This window comes from Esox lucius, chromosome 4 (genome assembly GCF_011004845.1).
Source record: "Esox lucius isolate fEsoLuc1 chromosome 4, fEsoLuc1.pri, whole genome shotgun sequence".
NCBI lineage: Eukaryota > Metazoa > Chordata > Actinopteri > Esociformes > Esocidae > Esox > Esox lucius.
The window spans coordinates 28411994-28433385 of record NC_047572.1 but is presented as its reverse complement, the minus strand read 5'-3'; the positions used below and the strand labels follow the sequence as shown (position 1 = coordinate 28433385).

Genomic DNA, 21392 nt, shown 5'->3' with positions numbered 1-21392 from the left:
ATTGTTTTGGCTTGGGGAGAGGTTTGCCTGGATGCTAATGTGTGGTCAAAGCCTGACATACTTTCTCTATGGAAAGGCAACATGTCTCCATGCCTAGAGATACAGAATCATCACTTTTGCAACCCAAAATGGAGTGGCTAATGAAGAAAATTGTATTTAAATATGCCTACCTACGCTGCGTTTGTTTCACCATCTGTTTTACAAATCTTGAATGCCAGAGAGGAAGCAATACATCACTGAATAATGTTGTGATGCGGACTGTGTCTGTCTTTCAGTTTGGATTTTACAAAATGCACTAATCGGGGGAATGTACAATGCGTGGAGCACAAAATGCACTTGTGTTTTATATTTTCTGTATATTTCAATATAAACCATTGGCAGACACAACAGCTATAAAAGGCCTGTGCTGTTAACCCCCTTGCTCCCAGTCAGATAATTTAACCCAGGCCTAGCTGCCAACCGACCGGTATAAGAATCAAAAATACATAACCCAACCACATACATAAACAAACCCACACATAACCCAACCACATACATAAACAAACCCACACATAACACAACCACATACATAAACAAACCCACACATAACACAACCACATACATAAACAAACCCACACATAACACAACCAAATACACAACTCAACTCACATATAACACAACCACACTTCCTGACACTCCAAAATGTGTATACAGTGGGGAGAACAAGTATTTGATACACTGCCGATTTTGCAGGTTTTCCTACTTACAAAACATGTAGAGGTCTGTAATTTTTATTATAGGTACACTTCAACTGTGAGAGACGGAATCTAAAACAAAAATCCAGAAAATCACATTTTATGATTTTTAAATAATTAATTAGCATTTAATTGCATGACATAAGTATTTGATCACCTACCAACCATTAAGAATTCTCTCACAGAACTGTTTTCTTTAAGAAGCCCTCCTGCTCTCCACTCATCACCTGTATTAACTGCACCTGTTTGAACTCGTTACCTGTATAAAAGACACCTGTCCACACATTCAATCAAACAGACGCCAACCTCACCACAATGGCCAAAACCAGAGAGCTGTGTAAGGACATCAGGGATAGAATCGTAGACCTGCACAAGGCTGGGATGGGCTACAGGACAATAGGCAAGCAGCTTGGTGAGAAGGCAACAACTGTTGGCGCAATTCTTAGAAAATGGAAGAAGTTCAAGATGACGGTCAATCTCCCTTGGTCTGGGGCTCCATGCAAGATCTCACCTCGTGGGGCATCAATGATCATGAGGAAGGTGAGGGATCAGCCCAGAACTACACGGCAGGACCTGGTCAATGACCTGAAGAGAGCTGGGACCACATTCTCAAAGAAAACCATTAGTAACACATGGATTTCCGTCATGGATTAAAATCCTTCAGCGAACGCAAGGTCCCCCTGCTCAAGCCAGCGCATGTCCAGGCCCGTCTGAAGTTTGCCAATGACCATCTGGATGATCCAGAGGAGGAATGGGAGAAGGTCATGTGGTCTGATGAGACAAAAATAAAGCTTTTTGGTCTAAACTCCACTCGCCGTGTTTGGAGGAAGAAGAAGGATGATTACGACTCCAAAAAACCCATCCCGACCATGAAGCATGGAGGTGGAAACATCATTCTTTGGGGATGCTTTTCTGCAAAGGGGACAGGACAACTGCACCTTATTGAGGGGAGGATGGATGGGGCCATGTATCGTGAGATCTTGGCCAACAACCTCCTTCCCTCAGTAAGAGCATTGAAAATGGGTCGTGGCTGGGTCTTCCAGCATGACAACAACCCGAAACACACAGCAAGGGCAACTAATGAGTGACTCCGTAAGAAGCATCTCAAGGTCCTGGAATGGCCTAGCCAGTCTCCAGACCTGAACCCAATAGGAAATCTTTGGAGGGAGCTGAAAGTCCATATTGCCCAGCGACAGCCCCGAAACCTGAAGGATCTGGAGAAGGTCTGTATGGAGGAGTGGACCAAAATCCCTGCACCAGTGTGGCCAAACCTGGTCAAGAACTACAGGGAACGTATGATCTCTGTAATTGCAAACAAAGGTTTCTGTACCAAATATTAAGTTCTGCTTTTCTGATGTATCAAATACTTACGTCATGCAATAAAATGCAAATGAATTACTTAAAAATCATACAATGGGATTTTCTGGATTTTTGTTTTAGATTCTGCCACTCACAGTTGAAGAGTACCTATGCTTCTACATGCTTTGTAAGTGGGAAAACCTGCAAAATCATCAGTGTATCAAATACTTGTTCTCCCCACTATATATATATATTATTTATTACATTTTTGCATGTTATTGATACCTTATTGTGACAATAGTCCTGTCATTTATAGGAGATATTCTTAATCTATGTCTATACAGTAAGTAAGACATTTTGTTGGAATTCTAAAGGTAGGATTACTTTACCCTATAAATAAAGTGGCCTCATATCCTCAGGCTTCAAATGTACTCTGGATTCTTTTTTAAACAATCCACAAGCATTTCTTTCCCCAAAGGCTGTTGATTTATTCTTGAGCTATTATTAAGTAGTTTTTGTCCATGTCAGATGTTGTTATTTCTGCTAGTGTTGTTGTTGGTGTGTGGTGATTCTAGTTGCTGTTTGGTGATACGTACAATACTGGCTGTATGACCATGAAAATGTCCCTCCTTCTGAACTTACCACACAAGCATCACAAGACCTGGAGACACCCTTTCAAATCCACTGCAGTGAAAGAAATATCAAAGACTGGTTTACCCACTCAAACATTTACTTCATGAACCAGTGAATGTGTCACTTAATGCATTGTGCACATTACCCACGATGCCGCCTGTTCCCCTTGATATGTTCTAGTTCATAAATAACTGAAGCATATCCATTACATGTCCGGGTGCCTTTTGTCTGCAGAGAACCAAGAGCGCTGGGCCAGCTCTGCCTTGTCTGTTGATTTGCATGAGAGTACTTGAATTTTAGGCTAATGAGAAGCTCTTTAGGATCCATGTGAGTTATTGTCTCTGTGTGCGTTAGTCTGGGCCTGCAACAGAGAGCACTGTATGGAGGGAAAGGGAAGAAATTAGAAGATTTGCTCAGGAGAGGAAAGGCAATGTGTCATGTTGTTTTCACTAGCTCTGAAAACTGGTTTGCCTGACAGGTGTTGATGTTGTTGGGAGTAAAAATGGAAGTGGTGTGGTTTCTCAACGCCAGGAAATGCCACTCAAAATGCTAGTTTAACCCCCCCACCCCCGCCTCCGTTTGTTCTATCGTAATCCTTGACTGTGTTGTGTTTTTCAGATCGCATAACGGAGGTGAATACCGATGTCTATGTCACCAGCTTTGGCCCAGTTTCAGACACGGACATGGTGAGACCACGTTCTAACCACATAAATGCATCCAGTAATGTTTCATTTTATTAAGTAAGATATGTAGAGAATTTACCAAATGAATTCCCGCAAATGATTTACATGGTGTCCTACAATCCAAACAGGAAGGATTATCATCAAATTCACCTGCAGTAGAAATACTATGCAACAAGACTGCAAACAGTCTGCCATAAAAAATCTTTAGTCTTGTCATGTTCAGGAGGGTCACCTGTGTCAAAACATTTCGCAACTGAAAATGAAAAGGCCAGAATTTTGCGCTGTGCTGGTTCCATTGGCGCCTTCTTACTGTACTTTTTCTAGAGTTTGATGCTAAATGAATGGAGCCCAGGTGATTTCCCCCAGCAGCTTATCGTGGCTTTACTGGAGCACCAAGGCTCCCGTAACATTGACTTCTTAGGATTCAGGCCTCCCTAATCGTCTTCAAAATGGCCTGGCTTCAATAGACCTCTCTCTCTCTCTCTTTCTTACCCCTGACAATACTCTCTTTTTCTCTGTATCTCTTTCTCCTCTCTCTAACCAGCCTTCACACCTAGGAACCGTTAAAAAAAAAGAATTCATTTCCTTTCCCTTCTCCCTTCACAGACTTAAGTTCTCTGTGGCTGATGTTTCGGCGCACTATTCAGATTCACTATTCAAGGGATGCTTTTAAATCAGGCTCAGGAAGAAAGCGGGAGAGAGAAAAGGAGAGACTGATTTATTTCCATTTTGTTGTTTCCTTTGCTGCCGTGTTCTGCCCTTCATACTGAGTGTCATTTCACGGACAGTCTCCATTTAATACATGTATGCATCTCAGGTTTCTCTCATCATTTCCCTCTTTTGATGTTTTTCTTTGTTTTATTTTCAAGGCCGAACTGACCTTTTTGTTATCCCCGGAGTTCATCTCTTCATATGGTTTTCTCCTCTAAACCAAACAGAAGTAGTTCACACTACAGAAGCTCTGTGACACTCTCCCCACAAAATGTAGTCTCACATGCACTCTTCTACACTCTAAGGCGTGCCTGTTCCTTCGACAGATTTGTCTTATGAATTATTGAAAATCTACTCTTCATTCAAGGCACTTCATTTATCTCTCCTTTTTACCAGCCTGGTTTTTTGGCAGAATACACACCAGTCTTCTTCATCCCCCTTGATAATTACATAATGTAGCGTGAGATATTATTTTCTTGACATCCGCATAAATCTGCTATCCGTTAAACATTTAAGATTTCAAAGCACGATGCTGATTTCATATGCTCATTAATGGAAATACAAACTTGAAACAGCGAATTAAGTATTTACTAGGTAAGTGTGTCCCATATCTTGGTAGGGAACGCCAACCTAAGATGTGTACGAACGTCCTGATGCAAATCCGTGTCTTAAATGCCTCAGGAGGCTGTATTATTTATTGAAGTGTGCTTTGCGTTCATGCAGACAGTGACTCATGCGTGGCTGATTATGATGGTTACTGCTTGACCTGATAATTCCACATAGTAGGGAAATCCCCCAGATTGCAGAGTCCAATGGACTACCCGAGGTGCAAATTGATTTTGACGAGGTTAACATGTTGTCTGTGGTTCCCACTGAGTCACGGTTCCCACATTCTCTTAGCCCACGTGGTCTCACAAGCTGCAAAGTCAGAACGCTGAACCTAAGGCGTTTTTCATTCCAGCTCATAGGGTTTGAGTACAGCGCAGCCACACGGGCATGTGCACACACCTATATACGAGCCCATTTTCCAGTGCCCTTTACCCTGGAGCTTGTTATGTGCAGAGTCTTCTTTGGAAGATGAAAGTAGTAGCAAAGAGATGGAAAGAGAAACAGGAACAGAGAGATTATTCTACCTCAGTCCGTTTTCGATAATGCATAAGGCAGTACTGTCAAAGGCCCGGCACAGATGAAGAAGAGAGCGAGAGACACTTCATCGCAGAAGCTGAAGAGAGCCGTCTCGCCGTGGTGACTGAAAGGACAAAGAAAATAAATAAAAAATGATCCTTCCTTTTTCGCCGTGTGTCACGGCCCCACTCCTCCAGGTCGCTAAATCAAACGTTCGGGGTCGGAGAGGCAGGATAGGTACATGACACATCGACGGCGGCGGCCTTACTGGGAAAACTCCCACTCCGGGTGGGTTAACAGCGGGCCCACGTGCACGCGGAAGGTGTTGTGAGTCAAGGATAGTGTTGTAGAGGCTGTAATGCCTGGAGGTAGTAAGGCTGGGAGCACAACGAGGCTGGCGTCTACCTAAGCTTTCATCACAGGCTGGTTTCGATGGCACTCGCTAGCCATGCAAGTGAACCGGGCAACGGTTCCGGTTGGGGCCTGGGGGGGCGCAGGAGGTAAGGCGGGGGCTACAACCGAACATCTATTCACAGAGCACAAATGAAAGTCATGGATAGAATGGGGGTCTTTTTTTGTGTTCTGTCAACTGTTGCCAATGACAGCGTTTTTTTTACCCCGCCACAGGAATACACCATAGACGTGTTCTTCCGGCAAAGCTGGAAGGATGAGCGGTTGAAATTCGACGGCCCCATGAACATACTGCGGCTGAACAACCTGATGGCCAGTAAAATATGGACCCCAGACACGTTCTTCCATAACGGGAAGAAGTCGGTGGCTCACAACATGACTATGCCCAATAAACTGCTGAGGATTCAGGACGACGGCAAGCTGCTGTACACCATGAGGTAAATAAAGACGCACATCAACGATAAGCTTCATAAAGAGATTCTGTGGCTTGTTCAACTTCTTAAATTAGAGGAATACATGAAAACGCGTGCCGACCGTACTGACCGTGGTCTCCCAATACATTGTAGACAGCCCCTAAACCATACGTCACCCGCCGCTTGAATGAGGCTTTACATCATCACATCCCACTATTGTTACATGTGCACTCGCAAGGGACAGTTATGATTGGCTAACTCTCTATAGAGTTCACTGACTGGTTGTGCACCTCACGGGAGTCTGACCAATGAGGGAGTCAGACACAAAAATGTCGCTGTGTTGATTAAACGTGACACTTTACGACCGCCAGTCTTAGACACATAACAACCGTTTTGCATGTGGCTGACATCAGCTCTGCAAGTGAGCAAAGATCTTTACTCGTCCCCTCAAGGTAAATCAAGGGCCGAAGGGGCAGCTTTTGTAAATAAGACTGGCACTTAAGATTGCAGTCAAAACTGCATCCGTTTTATACGGGGATTCTCCCTTGGGCTTAAGGGCTGCCTTCTTTGTGTTTTGAGTTCAACCCAGTATCCAGTAAGTCCACTGAATCCAAATCCATCTAATTTGAATACATGACACATATCCTCCTATTTCTCCTCATGAAACCTGTGTGGGAGTACACCTCCCTTTCTGCTGTCTTTCCCCTAAATCAATAAAACTATGATTTATTACAAGATTTTACTTACTCACTGCCAATGACAGGTGCCATTATTTTGACAAGTGAGTCCCTTCAGAATACAGTGGAGAGCATTGCCCAGTGAGAGGCAATTTGAATGGAATCACTTAGCAAAAGAGCATTGTCAGGTGCTTTTGGCAGAAACAGATAGAGATAGAGAATCTCCCCACTGCACACAAGCCAATACGTTTTCGACAGGACTCATTATAATCCATGGTATGCTCGTAGTTTTTTGTGTTAGCCTTTTCTGCCTCTAAACCTTTGGTTTCCACCAACTCTGGTCTTACCTTCTTATGGATAGTGCCACTGTTCCATTAAAATTAAGAGGGACTAGTTTTGTACAAATCTATAGCTTTTCTAACTTGATACTGTTAAACAGTATAAACACAAAATGTACATTGGCTCTCAAAAGTATTCACCCCCCTTGGACCTTTCCAAATTTTGTTGCTACAACATGAAATCAGAATGGATTTGATTAGGAGTTTTTACTGCTGATCAACACAAAAAACTCCACAATGTCAAAGTCAGAAATTAAATAGAAAATTGTTCTACATTATTCGCAAATGATAAACAGAAAAAAGAAGTATTCACCCCTTTAGTCAATATTTGGTAGGTACCTTTGCAGCAATTACAGACATGCCTCTATTTGGATTAATCTCTAGCAGCTTTGGCAAACTCTTGCGAGATTTTTGATGTGAGTTGCTTCTTTTAGCCACTCTCTCATATACGCAACTATGTGAACCACCAACAGGCTATTTTTGCAGAATGCACAACTTCTCCCAGCTCAGCCGTGGAAGTCCGTAACTCATTGCGTGTTGCCTATCGGCCTGTTCTACACAAATTCACAGCTGTGCCATGTTTATGTTTCTTAATAATGGACTTTACTGTGCTCCAGGGTAAAGTCAAAACCCTGGATACAGTGAGGGAAAAAATTATTTGATCCCCTGCTGATTTTGTACGTTTGCCCACTGACGAAGAAATTATCCAGCTATATTTTTAATGTTAGGTTTATTTGAACAGTGAGAGACAGAATAACAAAAAAATCCAGAAAAACGCATGTCAAAAAAGTTATAAATTGGTTTGCATTTTAATGAGTGAAAATATTATTTATTACTTGGTGGCAAAACTCTTGTTGGCAATCACAGAGGTCAGACGTTTCTTTTAGTTGGCCACCAGGTTTGCACACATCTCAGGAGGGATTTTGTCCCACTCCTCTTTACAGATCGTCTCCAAGTCATTAAGGTTTCGAGGCTGACGTTTAGCAACTCGAATCTTGAGCTCCCTCCACAGATTTTCTATGGGATTAAGGTCTGGAGATTGGCTAGGCCACTCCAGGACCTTAATGTGCCTTGCCTTGGCCGTGTGTTTTGGGTCACTGTAATGCTGGAATACCCATCCACGACCCATTTTTAATGCCCTGGCTTAGGGAAGGAGGTTCTCACCCAAGATTTGACGGTACATGGCCCTGTCCATAGTCCCTTTGATGCAGTGAAGTTGTCCTGTCCCCTTAGCAGAAAAACACCCCCAAAGCATAATGTTTCCACCTCCATGTTTGACGGTGGATATGGTGTTCTTGGGGTCATAGGCAGCATTCCTCCTCCTCCTAACATGGTGAGTTGAGTTGATGCCAAAGAGCTCGATTTTGGTCTGACCACTACACTTTCACCCAGTTCTCCTCTGAATCATTCAAATGTTCATTGGCAAACTTCAGACGGGCCTGTACATGTGCTTTCTTGAGAAGGGGGACCTTGCGGGCGCTGCAGGATTTCAGTCCTTCACGGCGTAATGTGTTATCAATTGTTTTCCTGGTGTCTATGGTCCCAGCTACCTTGAGATCTCCCGTGTAGTTCTGTGCTGATTGATTGATTGCTTCTGTGGACCGGTGTCTTTTAAACAGGTAACAAACTGAGATTAGGAGCAGTCCCTTTAAGAGTGTGCTTCTAATCTCAGCTTGTTACCTGTATAAAAGACAAATGGGAGCCAGAATCTTTCTGATTGAGAGGGGATCAAATACTTATTTCACTCATTAAAATGCAAATCAATTTATAAAAAATGTTACATTCATTTTTATGGATTTTTTTGTTGTTATTCTGTCTTTCACTGATCAAACAAACCTACCATTACAATTATAGACTGATCATTTCTTTGTCAGTGGGCAAATGTACAAAATCAGCAGGGGATCAACATTTTTTTTCTTATAACCTACCCATGAACGTGGCTTTTGAAGAAAGATTTGCTTTGTCTTCATGATGTCATTTTTGTTAGGACTTGATGGGACCTCAAAGAGACTGGTGCATTTAATCTGACTGCATGTAAAACACCTTCATTGTATTAAGGTGGACTGTATAAAGACAATTTGGTTGCCCCACAGCTCATTCAGCTGTGTTATGGCAAAGGCGGTGAATACTTTTGCAATATATTTTTTTCTATTTTCTATTCTTAATTGATTTAGAACAATTTCCATTATTTTTCATTTTGATATTGAGGACTTTGTTTAGTGTTGATCAGCAGCAAAAACCCCTAATGAAGTCAATTTTTATTTCAAGTTGTAACACAATAAAACGTGGAAACGTCCAAGGGCATGAATACTTTTGAGAGTTGCCATACCGCAGCTACAGAATTTAGCAGGCATTCAATACTTCTGAGTACTAGTTGTGCATGGTTGTTGAAAGACAGCTGAAAAGAAAAAAATTCAAGGTTTGGTTGGTACTATTCTGTGACATTACAATGCGTGTTTTTGAATGTTCTGTCAACACTGCGCTATATGTTTTTTATCTAGGTTGACAGTTCACGCAGAGTGTCCTATGCTATATGTTTTTTATCTAGGTTGACAGTTCACGCAGAGTGTCCTATGCATCTGGAGGATTTCCCAATGGACTTCCACTCTTGTCCCCTGAAGTTTGGCAGCTGTGAGTAATTCTTGATTGACAAGTAGCGAGACACAGTGTCACAGAGGGCATAGGGGCGTTGACTTGAAACATGCACAGTAATCAAATGTGTCTAGTTTGTCCAGTTGAAGTTGCTCAATAGGTCATGTAGGGCCGGGTCATGTGTAATGTGTGGCCGGGTCACATTGATTTTGTAGGAATGAACCGTGATGAATGTGTTCAGTGTCATTCAGGGTCATTCAGCGAGGCCCCCTTGCTCTGTTCCATGTCAACAACATCACACTGAGTCATTTCCAAGAGGCAGAATTAAATGTTCTTGCTGTATTTGATTTGAGCTCCTCGCCATAACAATGTCCATACCATAACAATGTCCATACCATAACAATGCCATACCCCCTGTGTTGTCCCTGTCCTTGTCCATCTGGTCATGCTTCTGAACTGGACTAGGTTTAAATAGACTCAGGACTCAGCCCACATGCATTTATTAATTATTACAAATTGTAATATGTTCACCCGGCACAGCCAGAAGAGAGGACTGGTCATCCATTTGAGCCTGGTTCCTCTCTAGGTTTCTTCCTAAATTTCGGCCTTCTTAGGGAGTTTTTCCTAGCCACTGAAAATCAACACTACTGTTGTTTGTCCTTGGGGTTTAAGGCTGGGTGTTTTGTCAAAGCACTTTGTGACAACTGCTGATGTAAAAATGGCTTTATAAATACATTTGATTGATTGATTGAGAAGGCCATAGTAAACATATTTTCCCCCACTATGGACGCCCTTGGGCCAATCAGTATATTTTAGAAAATACCAGATTTTTATAAGAAAGAGGTATTATTAAACCATATTTTGTCAAAATACTGCAAGTGATGTCTGATATGAAAGAGTGGGTTATATAGATTCATGTCACTGAGCATGTGTGCCAAATGTTTTCACTGAGTCTGACAAGTCAAGAGATATAAACAAGTGCCCGTTATGGCAACACTGTGTGGTCAATGTAAATGTTCTTTATTATGTTGAGACTTGACTGTGCTTTCAATGTGTAGCAAAATGTACTGTATCTGTGTTTGCTGATGGTTTACATGTGTTTATGTTTTGTGTGTAGTGTATAAGTGTGGTAAAGGTCTAGTGTGTGCATATATAAAATACTGGAGGGACCGCACAAAAAGAAACTTTTGATAATCACCTTACATTGATAATTTGGTGATCTAGTTTCACAGTGTGACAGATCATGTAATTTATTTTTTTGGTACTAAAAAGGTATTGCATTGTGTGGCCACATTGGTTTCTTGAGGCAAACTTTGTTGTTAGGAATGGGACCAATGTACCATATTTCATGATTTTAGGTCAAACTTTTTCAGAGGGGTTACATTTTAGTATTTGTTATAGAATGTAATAGCACCACCATCTTGTCAATTAGTGTAATCGTTCACTAAATTTCATAAGACCTGTCCAGACAGGACAGAAACCGACTCCACTTACAACAGACACTACTTTAAAGGAGAAATGTTCCTCCTTCCAACATGCATAAGGTGAATAGCAGAAACAATGTATTCCCCTACTCTAGGTAGCCTCAGCAGCTAACATAATAATATATTATCTAGCTATCTGAGCTCAGTTTGGAATTTTTTGGCAAAGGTTTTGAACACTTATGTACGTGTATGTGTACGTTTCCAAAGACACTATAGGTTCTATCAAAATGATGCTAATAGAAAGTAATAGAAAATTAAATATTATTGTGCATACAAAATGTTCAATATTCCTTATCCAGATACTATAGCCCCCAAAAGCTATAAAAATGTACTCTGTGTCAACATCAAAGCATATTGTGAAATACACCGCAACCTATCCCCTTCTTCTGAAACGTCCTGTCTGTTTAACAAACTCAACCCATGCCAGTGTCAATTCATAATACCAGCCTGACTTTAAATGTCAACCGGAGTTAATGTTAAAGGTATGCTTGATGCAGGAAGTGCATGTTATTCCCTAATGGCATTGATGACTCGATGCTTGTCAATGTTTACGATATGAAATGTTTTGCTTCTTGATATCTGTCTGTATAAAACACCCACCATAAAGGAGATGTGATGGTTTTTGGCTGCAGGAGCAATAATTCTCCATATTGACAGTGCATAATATAAATTATACCAAGCTATTTTTAGGTTTTAGCATAATGTAATGAACTGAACTTTAAGGCTTTGGATTTAAATCGCTGTCTGTTTGCTTGTGCATTAGTCACAAACCGCATCTCAGACTTTGCTGGTCCAATTTTGAACAACCTTGGGTGAATGATACATTTTGCAATTTTACCAAATTACACTGGATGGCCCAAGGGTGGCACAATAACCAGCCACTGAAAATTTAGTTTGGCATCCTCGAATTACTGTCCTGCCCCTGCTGTGTGTATGTTCAGCGAGACAAGACCATAATCACAACTTGGTTATCATGAAATTGGGAGAGAAGAACATTTGGGGTAAATATGGGTGAAAAAAGAGAAACAAAGGCCTAATTTAAAAGATCATACCTTTAGTTGTGTTTGACATAAATTCCTGAAATTTGGGACAAAAGACATACGTTGGCCTCAAAGACTCTAGATTTTATGCAAACCACTTCAAAAGCATCTACCCAGGACCCTAATTACCAATCTGAACACATTTTAGTCTGCACAATTTAGCCATTTATTTTGGAGGGTAAATTATACAATCGCTAAACAGTTTATTGAAATTACAGAAATGTTTCTTTTGTATCGTCAGAAATGAGAATAAATCACTGCCCTTTTTGATATGGCAAACTGACCGATGTCCCTGTGATCGTAGATGCCTACACAATGTCAGAGGTCACCTACGTCTGGACCAATAAAGCTGCAGACTCTGTGGTGGTGGAAGAAGAGAGCTCCCGTCTGAACCAATATGACCTGCTTGGCCAAACAGTGGGCCAAGAAACCATTAAGTCCAGCACAGGTAAGATAAGGATACTCTTATTTAACTTTGGTTATTTATCAAATTAGATAACTGCTTCAGATAACTAGGAAGCGGATGCATTCATTACTGTGTGTGGTGCTAAATTACTCAAATGCTAAATGAAGATCATGAGCACAGCTTTCCCTGTACACCTGGCTACCACAGCTGTCACCAGATACCCCAGAAAATACTGAATAAGTAACAAAATATGAGTGAATGCAAAGGAGAGAGGGCATTTATAAACATTATAGATTACATATTAAAGAGCACTTTCTAGGTGGCTAAAGGTTTGTGCTCTTGTGCCTGTCACTTGGCGCTCATCTACCCTTCCGCTAATTCACCTCATGTTGTGTTGTGATGACCACTGTGGTTAGTGTCTAACGCTTAGCGTTTCGTCTTGCTGCATCGCTGGACGCCAGACGCCAGCTCTGAGACCATCGGGGGCATAAATTGCTGGTGATAGTCAACAATAGCAAGGTGAAGGGAGTATTTCTTGTGCTTGTGCGAAAGTGATCATCTACATTATCACTTTCCCCTGCTGAGAGGCAGTCAGTGTTAACCTAACAATTGTTAATTGGTCTCGCATCTGTGCATAAACAAAGCGACTATATGTCCCAGAGCCATGTACCAATAGCCCGCTATGGATAGGTTTTCCCACGAGTCCTGGGAGACAAGGTTTGTCAAAACACTGTTAATTGAACGAGCCAGTGGATAACAGAGGAGTGTGACGTACTGAAACAGCCTTTTCAGCTAGATATCAAGTAACTGCACTGTATCTCTAAATAGTTCATTTATAGTTGCTGTTACTAGAATATCCCCAAAAATAAATGTTATTTCCGATTATGTTAGCAACGGTACAAAATAGCCACTGACGATTCTGCTTTGACTGTTCTGAAACAAGACGTTCCACTTTGGGTCAATTGAACTACAGAGGATTTTGGAGACACAGGTGTGCCGCCTCCTTTATGGGGCAAGAAGGGGACACTGTTGTTATCAGTCAGCTGGGAAGAATAATTGGCACATTAAATGGGAACAGCTGTAAAAGAGACAGTTTTCACTCAGACACCAGAGACCTCAATTCTGCAAAGGATGGCCAGACAACCTATTTATTCCTAAGCTGCACTGCTGCTGCTGCTGTCTTATTTTGGAGCTGCTGTAAAACACCAGAGAAGGCTTGTCTCACACAAGTGCACTGGAGCATTAAATGAGCCCCAGAAAAACATGGTGGAAAAAGGAAGGAAATAGTCTATGTAGGAACAGATGGGAAATGCTTTCAACAAAGGCTTGGAGTTGGGTCATTAGTGTAAGGAGAGGCATTTGACAGTGACACATACACTCCTGTGGGATAACAGTCTGGCTCATTTTAGATAGGGTTTGACTGATTGGTTATTTGTCAACGTGGAGTACTGTGACATTTCTAAATGCACTTCTGCATCTGATTGAAGATTTGTATAAAGAAAAAAGATTCATGGAGGGAAAGGTGAAGACTGTGAAAGTACCATTTTATTTTACATCTCTCATGTTGTGTTATTTCACACACTATTTGAAACAGCAGGGCTTCAGATTTTTTTTTTAAGTGGTCTGGGAGTCTGGAGTCCAAGCTTTGTTGTCTTCTCTGCCAGAATCACTACACTACAATAGAATCTGCAAGACAGTTAACTGCGATTTCTCCCGGGATGGAATATTACAACACAATAAGTTCTACCTGAATGTTCTTGCATGTGTTGATTCTGGACAGTTGGGAAGTTATTTCCATCTGCAATAAGTAACTTCCACTTTGACCTCAACCTCTCCAACCTGGTTTGGCAAGGGTTTTGCCTGGGAAGTAGTCACGGCTGCCTTATCTGATGTTTCAGAATCAGAGTTTTGGAAGTTGCTCCTAAAACATCCAACCATAAAAAAATTGTATGTACTTAAAATAGCACTTGTATTTATTCCAATATATTTTTTAATTCCCAAAATAGGTTTATGTGTATATTTACGGGTTAGCTGTGTTTTTTAAGCACCTTATGAACAGTCTGAATCCCTTTGTGTCTTATTAATATTTTCCTGTACTATAGTGGCTGTCTTCGATACATCTTTTGCTAGCATTGAAGCTAGTTCTCTTTTACTTCATGGCCACCAGCATTAGACGTGTGACTATAGTTTGCATTGTACCCCTGTGTACGTGATATCGCCCTGCAAGTGAACAAAACGTTTATCTCAACGGTAATCCTCTGTTCTTATGGTGAGAATGCCGGTTGTCCTCTGGTCTTATGGTGAGAATGCCGGTTGTCCTCTGGTCTTATGGTGAGAATGCCGGTAGTCCTCTGGACTTATGGTGAGAATATCAGTGGTCTGACATTCTGGAGAAGTGCATCTGTATTGTTGAAAATGGACATTTCTTTCATGCCATCATTGCTCACTGTAGATGAAAGCCAGTTAGTAAATAGCCTAAAATTAGCTAGTACTACGAAGATTAGCTCACCTTAGCTAATGCCAATGCAAAGTATCTGCTTGGAGAGGGAATGAAAAGTATTACTTTTTGGTCAGAAGCTATAGAGTTGGTTATGCAACAGCACTTGTGTAACCAAATATCTTATTCATAAAAATGAATAAAGGGCTTTAAGTGCTGTGGTATGGTGGTACATTGTTCAGTTTAAAGCCAATATTTCATGTGTTTTTCAAGGGCCATTTCACCCTGGGTAACCTCAGGTTGTTTGTGTCATTTTTGAGATATTTCTGGGTCACAGTAAGATTGGTTTCATACATAACTGGCCAGAAGAAGTGTGGGAATGGGGCTTGCAACTACACAATGCATCTTATTAAGTCAGAACTTATATTGAAGGACAAAATCTGAAAAGTGAATGTAGTCCGTTTTTCGTTAGTTTAGCATTTTTCCAGTTTTGCATTTTCCAACAAGAGAATAAAATATTCTGTGTTTTAACTTTCCTTTTTCAGTGTTTCAACTTTCGGTGTTTCAAAGTTCCTTCTTCTCTCCTATGGGTCTTCCCATTATGCCGTCATTGACTTGAATGAGGACACCATTTTATTCAGTCTTTATTCCTAGGGTTTTCAAATCCATTTGGAATCCCCTCCATGTTTTCATCAAGGAAAGATCCTTTCCAATCTTACGTAGACTTCTCCAGTCTTGTGCCGCTGCTCTGAAACGGGTTCAGTTGATATACATTTCAGGGGTAAGTGCCACTGTTTCACCATCCCCTACGGACTCTCTGATTGTTTGGCTTTAAATTAAATATTCATTATTACTGTCAGTGCCTAGCCTACCGGGGTGGTGGACTAGGTCGTTTGGCACAAATGTCTGCACTCTGAATCTTCAGTTAGGGGGGACATGTTACACATGGCCACAAGCATGACAGCAAAGTATTTTCCAGCAAATCACTTAGTTGTATTTTTACAGTGAGTCACACAGGATTCCACAGTACATTTTGTTATGTATATTACAACAGCGTAGTCCTTTGTACATTATACATTGTGTTTTGTTCTTTGAATGATCATAAATAATACGTTTTTTTAGCCCTTTCAAACAGTTCATCATTAGTTTACCTCAACAAAAGTCCTGTTCATAGTTAATGAACAGCAACTTACAGGTGGAACAAAATGTAAGTAAACGGTCTCCAGTTTGGGCTAAGGGTCTTAAAATGCGGTCCCAATTCTAGAGTATAACCACTTTTTTACAGTCATCATAATTATTATTAGCATTCTGTCCGGAAGTAAAACAGAAAAAACCTTTCATGAGGTAATCTTATTTCTGGGCACACAACATGTGTGTACATTTAACTGCGTACGGTCAGTGGCCAGTTCATTAGGCACAGGTAAAAGACTGTGCAAATACCACCTGGTCACAGGTAAAAGACTGTACAAATGCCACCTGGTCAATGGTACCTGGAATAACCTCATTAACTCCTCCTCTGTGAGCACTTTCCTCCTGTCCAACAAAGAGAAATCAAACAATGGGCCTCGATACCATCAGAAGCGTTGCACATTAGTGTTGGTGTGCTAGTGTCATCTGTGACGACAGGAGGCCGGAGCAATCTTCAACCGCAGGCTCTTTGTCTCCATCACCACAGAAGGGTGTGTCAACTCAACAGTGTACCTAGTCACGGAGGAGAGGGCATGGCTCATCCGGGAAGTCTTCTCCATCCCTTCACTTTAGTGACTTATCGGAGAGTGCAAGCTAGCTGTTTTTTGGATCCCAAACGTTTTTGTGGGCAGGCGTTTTGGTTGTAACTATATGGAGTAAAACAGTTGAGAACACAGGGTACTTTAGATTAGTATATGTGCCTGTTCAAGTGTGTGTTCTCATCACATGTAAAATAAATGAATTAAGTGGATACAAAAAAATACAAAAGGTTGACAGATCTTTACAACATGATCCTAAAAATGAACATTTTAGTGTGTACCGTTGGTGTTCAATGAGAGAGTTTAACCATGAAATGTCCTTTATGTAAATTAGTTGGAAAAGTAATTAAAAATAAATGCAAGCTTAGACCGTTACACCAGACTCTCGCAGAATTTCCTGGGGCTATGCAACCATAGCCTGTGGTAAGAACCATGTTCCTCACAGTGACCACAAAGTGTTATGTTTCAGCCTGGAAATCATCAGATTTTACCCATGTATATTGCCTCGGATCTTGTCTGTGTTTTGATGTGTGAGCCAAGCGACTGCCGCGGTGACAGAGGACCTTCTGTCTGCTAGAGTCCATAAACAGATCCTCATATTCAGGCATTGATATCTGTCTAGGTGCTTGCAGGGAATGAGAGTGCACTGGAGATTTCTTTCCCACAATTCTTAGCTATGAATGTACATGTTTGTTTTAGAGTGTGTGCATCTGTGTGTGTGTGTGTTCGAAGACTATGGTTCGGCCGTCAGAGCCGAAACAATTGCTACAGTAAATTTTTTCTCCACAGGTGAATACACAGTCATGACGGCACATTTTCATTTAAAGCGGAAGATTGGCTACTTTGTGATCCAGACCTACCTACCATGCATCATGACCGTCATCCTGTCCCAGGTGTCTTTCTGGCTGAACAGAGAGTCTGTACCGGCCAGGACTGTGTTTGGTGAGTACCAGGCCTATCCAACGGCTGCCCGATGGTTATGTCAAACAGAGGTGTGTAATGAGTACTGTGCGTGAAACGGCGGTGGTGGCGCGGCATTCCAAGACGCCCTTTCATTGCTCTAAGCCAACCACCGCAGTCTAGATTTGAGCTTTGAAATGCTTTGAATGCTCTGAATCACTTGCGGACAGGTTGCTGGGAAGCCTCAGGGGTGATTAAGTTTTTTTGGCGTCACCCTGGGACCGGGCAGGTATTTCAACTTGTATTCGACATGTTTTCAACAGGAATTCAGATGGTATTTAGCAGGTATTTAGTAGGTATTTAGTAGGCATTTCAGCAGATTTTTAGCAGGTATTTCAGCAGGTATTTCCTGGTCTCAACAAGCTTTAGCGATTCCCACAGTGGCCTGCAACCCAAATTTTGTTTCACAGGGGAGAGAATGTCCCCTGACCCATGTGACTACTGGTTGAAAAGGTAGTGTGGAAGAAAGTGGCTCGGCACATTAGTTAAGTTTTGTTACAGGTTTTCCAGCAGGTATGTTCTTCAGATGTGACGTTGAGTGAAAAGAATAAATAGCTCTTTAAAGTAACCTTTGACACCCCCCCCCCCCCCCCTTATTTTCAAATTAAAAGTTACTCCAAGAACCTTCTCTGTTTTTAGAATGCAAAATGCTCAATAGTTGTTACCTGTAAGGATCAGGACTTTTTTATGATTGATGTTTGCTCTGAGAAAGGGCAGTTGGTTTTCAGTTTTGTCCTCATTATTTCAGTGCCTTCATAGATTATTGTTTTATCCTCAGCAAAGAGGACAGCTAACAAATACTTTTTCGTCAAATGGGAAAAATCTAGGTTAAACAAATTCCAACACTTTAGTTCTAATAAAATGCTTTGAGTAAATACAGTCTCATCTCTTTTTTATAATGACATTGGGATTGTTCAGCATAGCAGATCGACAGGGCAGTTGATTGCCAACTTATTGATCTAATGTACAAATCATGTTGGAGCATTAATAACTTTGTTTCATTATTTATAGATCTATAGATTTATTGAGTTTTCTTAGATTATTTTTGTTGATTACTTTAGCTGAACTCAATGTTTTACTTACGCACCCAAAACCCATTGCGTCATATTCTATGTTGCAAGGACATGTTATTAATGACCTAGAACCGATAACAGTTGAGCTAGGTGCCAGCTTGTGAAACTGAATAATAAACTCTTAATTACTCACAAGGTTAAATAGGGTGTTCCCCAAGGCTCTGTGTTGGCAATACCTGTATTCTTATCATTTACTAGTTTCCTGTTTACCTTAAGCAAAACACTCTTAAAGGTCAATCACTGCTAATTACAAAGTTCAACCTAAAAGAAGGCTGCCTGAGGAAAGTGTAGGATATTGTAAAGAGGGCGAGGGCAAGATCAGCTCTTTGACTTCTGAAAGGAGATCTCAAAAAGCCTCTGTATCTGTAGCCACTAAATAAACGGTTCCAGGCCTGCATGCAAATAGCTGTAGAGTAAACAGACTGGTTAGTTTCCCCAACACGATGTCAAAGACCCAGATGGAGTTCCCAGCAGCAGTTCAAGGCTGACTGAGATACTGCAAAAAGACAGCATCCTTTATTACAGTCAATGGAAGCGTGGAGATTTTAGTGGCATATATTCAAACCATAAATAACTGTCTATGTATGCATCCATGTATCCTTCCTTGGCTTCAAGTACGCTATTGATCTTCACATAGGAACGAATGTGGTCACATGATTGATGGCTTTGTCCATATTTAAGCCGGTCATCGGTTGATGCTTGCCTTGCTGGGTCGGGGAATGCCTCCTGCTGTGTATTTCAGGTCAATATAGTCTTCCAGCTAAAAGACAACACTGACCTCTATCCATATAGTGTTAATAATGGTATGTAGATCAATAGCTAGGTCTGCAATAGGTTAATTAACGGTCATAATATGCATTAAATCATTAGAATATGGGCCAGTTTTCCAGGTAAATCCACAAGAACATAGGAAAATAGCCCATGTATAGGCAAAAGACATGAAAAAGCTCCCCTTATTGATCTTGTTTCGGAAAACATGCAGTGATCCTACCCATGTTAGCCTACAAAACCACAATGCAAGTGTGTATAGTGCAGTTTATTATGTCACCTTGTTATGTCTTGAAAGGCACAGTGGCATACTGTGTTTATATACCTATGTGCCGTCTGTCGTGAACCTTCATTCTCCCAAGTCATTCTCCAGGTCAGTGTGACCCGATTTACCCAAGGTTCCAGTTATTCAAGGAGGCTTAACACACGATCTGAGCCTTTCTCCAATCCGAGCGGCTATTTGAACACTCAGCCTCAAAGGCACTCGCAGCAAAAACATGCTGAAGTGGTAAAATCAATACCCACATTTATAAACACAGTGTTGCTATAGCTACTGGTCTTACTTTTGGTCTTAATCAATATTTCTGTTATTAAAGGGGTAGGGTGTGCAACGGAGTGTCATGTGAGGGTTATGTGATGTAAAATACATCTCTGGGGGGCTGATTTTGCTCATGACTGTTTATTACACCGTGAGTTGGATTATCCAGTATTAATGATGAACTTTCCCGCACAGTAACGTAGATTACGTTATTGTAAAATCACACATTCTGCTGTGTTATATAAAACAAGTTCAAGACGTTCTTTACATGTTATTGGTCAAATATACATACATTATTGTAGTTGCAAATGTTGCAATATGCTCCTAAAATACTGCTGTTCCTAACAAGGTAGAAATAGTGCAAATTATACATTTACAAATATGACAAATTTACTAGGTCAGTCATCTAAATATGTGTCTGTATGTCCCGGTCCAGGTAGCAATAAAAAAAAAAAAGTCTGAATGGAAAGTGACCAGTGTTCAACGGCAGTATTTACAAGTTACATAGAAAAGCAGCGTGGGTTCAATGTGTGTATGCGTTTGTGTATGTACAATACAATGCTGAATATGGGGGAGTGACTAACTACATTTACAATACCCTGCTAAGCAGAATGTAATTAATTGTCTGTATTTGCCATCTTCCATTATGGTACATAAAGTTATTGACTGATAATAGACTCGTCCAAACTTGGTGCTTTTCTCTTCCCCCAGGTGTGACCACGGTTCTGACCATGACCACACTGAGTATCAGCGCTCGCAACTCCCTTCCCAAGGTAGCCTACGCCACGGCCATGGACTGGTTCATCGCTGTCTGCTACGCCTTCGTCTTCTCCGCCCTCATCGAGTTTGCCACCGTCAACTACTTCACAAAGCGCAGCTGGGCCTGGGATGGGACGACCATTGTCAACGACAAGGTAACCGGACTTCATGACCGGCAGCATTTCCAGCGAGAGTGAATTGAGCTCATTTTTTGTTTTTCTGGGTCAACTAATTTCCAGGGAGTGAAAGAGATATTTTTGTTTTGATGAGTTAATAATACACATTTTTGGTAGGTAAGATAATGTGATAATGTTAAACAGAGAGCATCAAAGAAACAAACACCATATTTTACAGTAGGATTGAGGTTCCTTTCTGCATAAACGTCCTTGTTGAGAAGCCAAACCCACTGCTGGTCTGTGTTGCCAAAGAGCTCTTCATTTCGTTTGTCCAGAGTGCCCTGGTCAAATACAAGTGCCAATGCTGTTCAGCAAACTCCAGACACTTGCATCTATTGGTTGCTCAAAGTTAAGGAATTTTTTTATGGCATCCATCCCAAATAGGCTTTGGCATGGAGATGTCCATGC

The 21392-nt window shown here is 41.2% G+C and overlaps 1 protein-coding gene across 1 annotated transcript in view; it reads left to right on the top strand.

The window, feature by feature from the left end:
* LOC105028307 (gamma-aminobutyric acid receptor subunit alpha-2) overlaps nucleotides 1–21392 on the top strand; it is a 34210-nt gene that overhangs the window by 9432 nt on the left and 3386 nt on the right. Inside the window, exons 4-9 of the mRNA XM_010900949.3 lie at nucleotides 3285–3352; nucleotides 5813–6033; nucleotides 9573–9655; nucleotides 12445–12588; nucleotides 17500–17652; nucleotides 20761–20963. Of these exons, the coding sequence (XP_010899251.1) occupies nucleotides 3285–3352; nucleotides 5813–6033; nucleotides 9573–9655; nucleotides 12445–12588; nucleotides 17500–17652; nucleotides 20761–20963 (872 nt within the window). The remainder of the gene's footprint in view (nucleotides 1–3284; nucleotides 3353–5812; nucleotides 6034–9572; nucleotides 9656–12444; nucleotides 12589–17499; nucleotides 17653–20760; nucleotides 20964–21392) is intronic.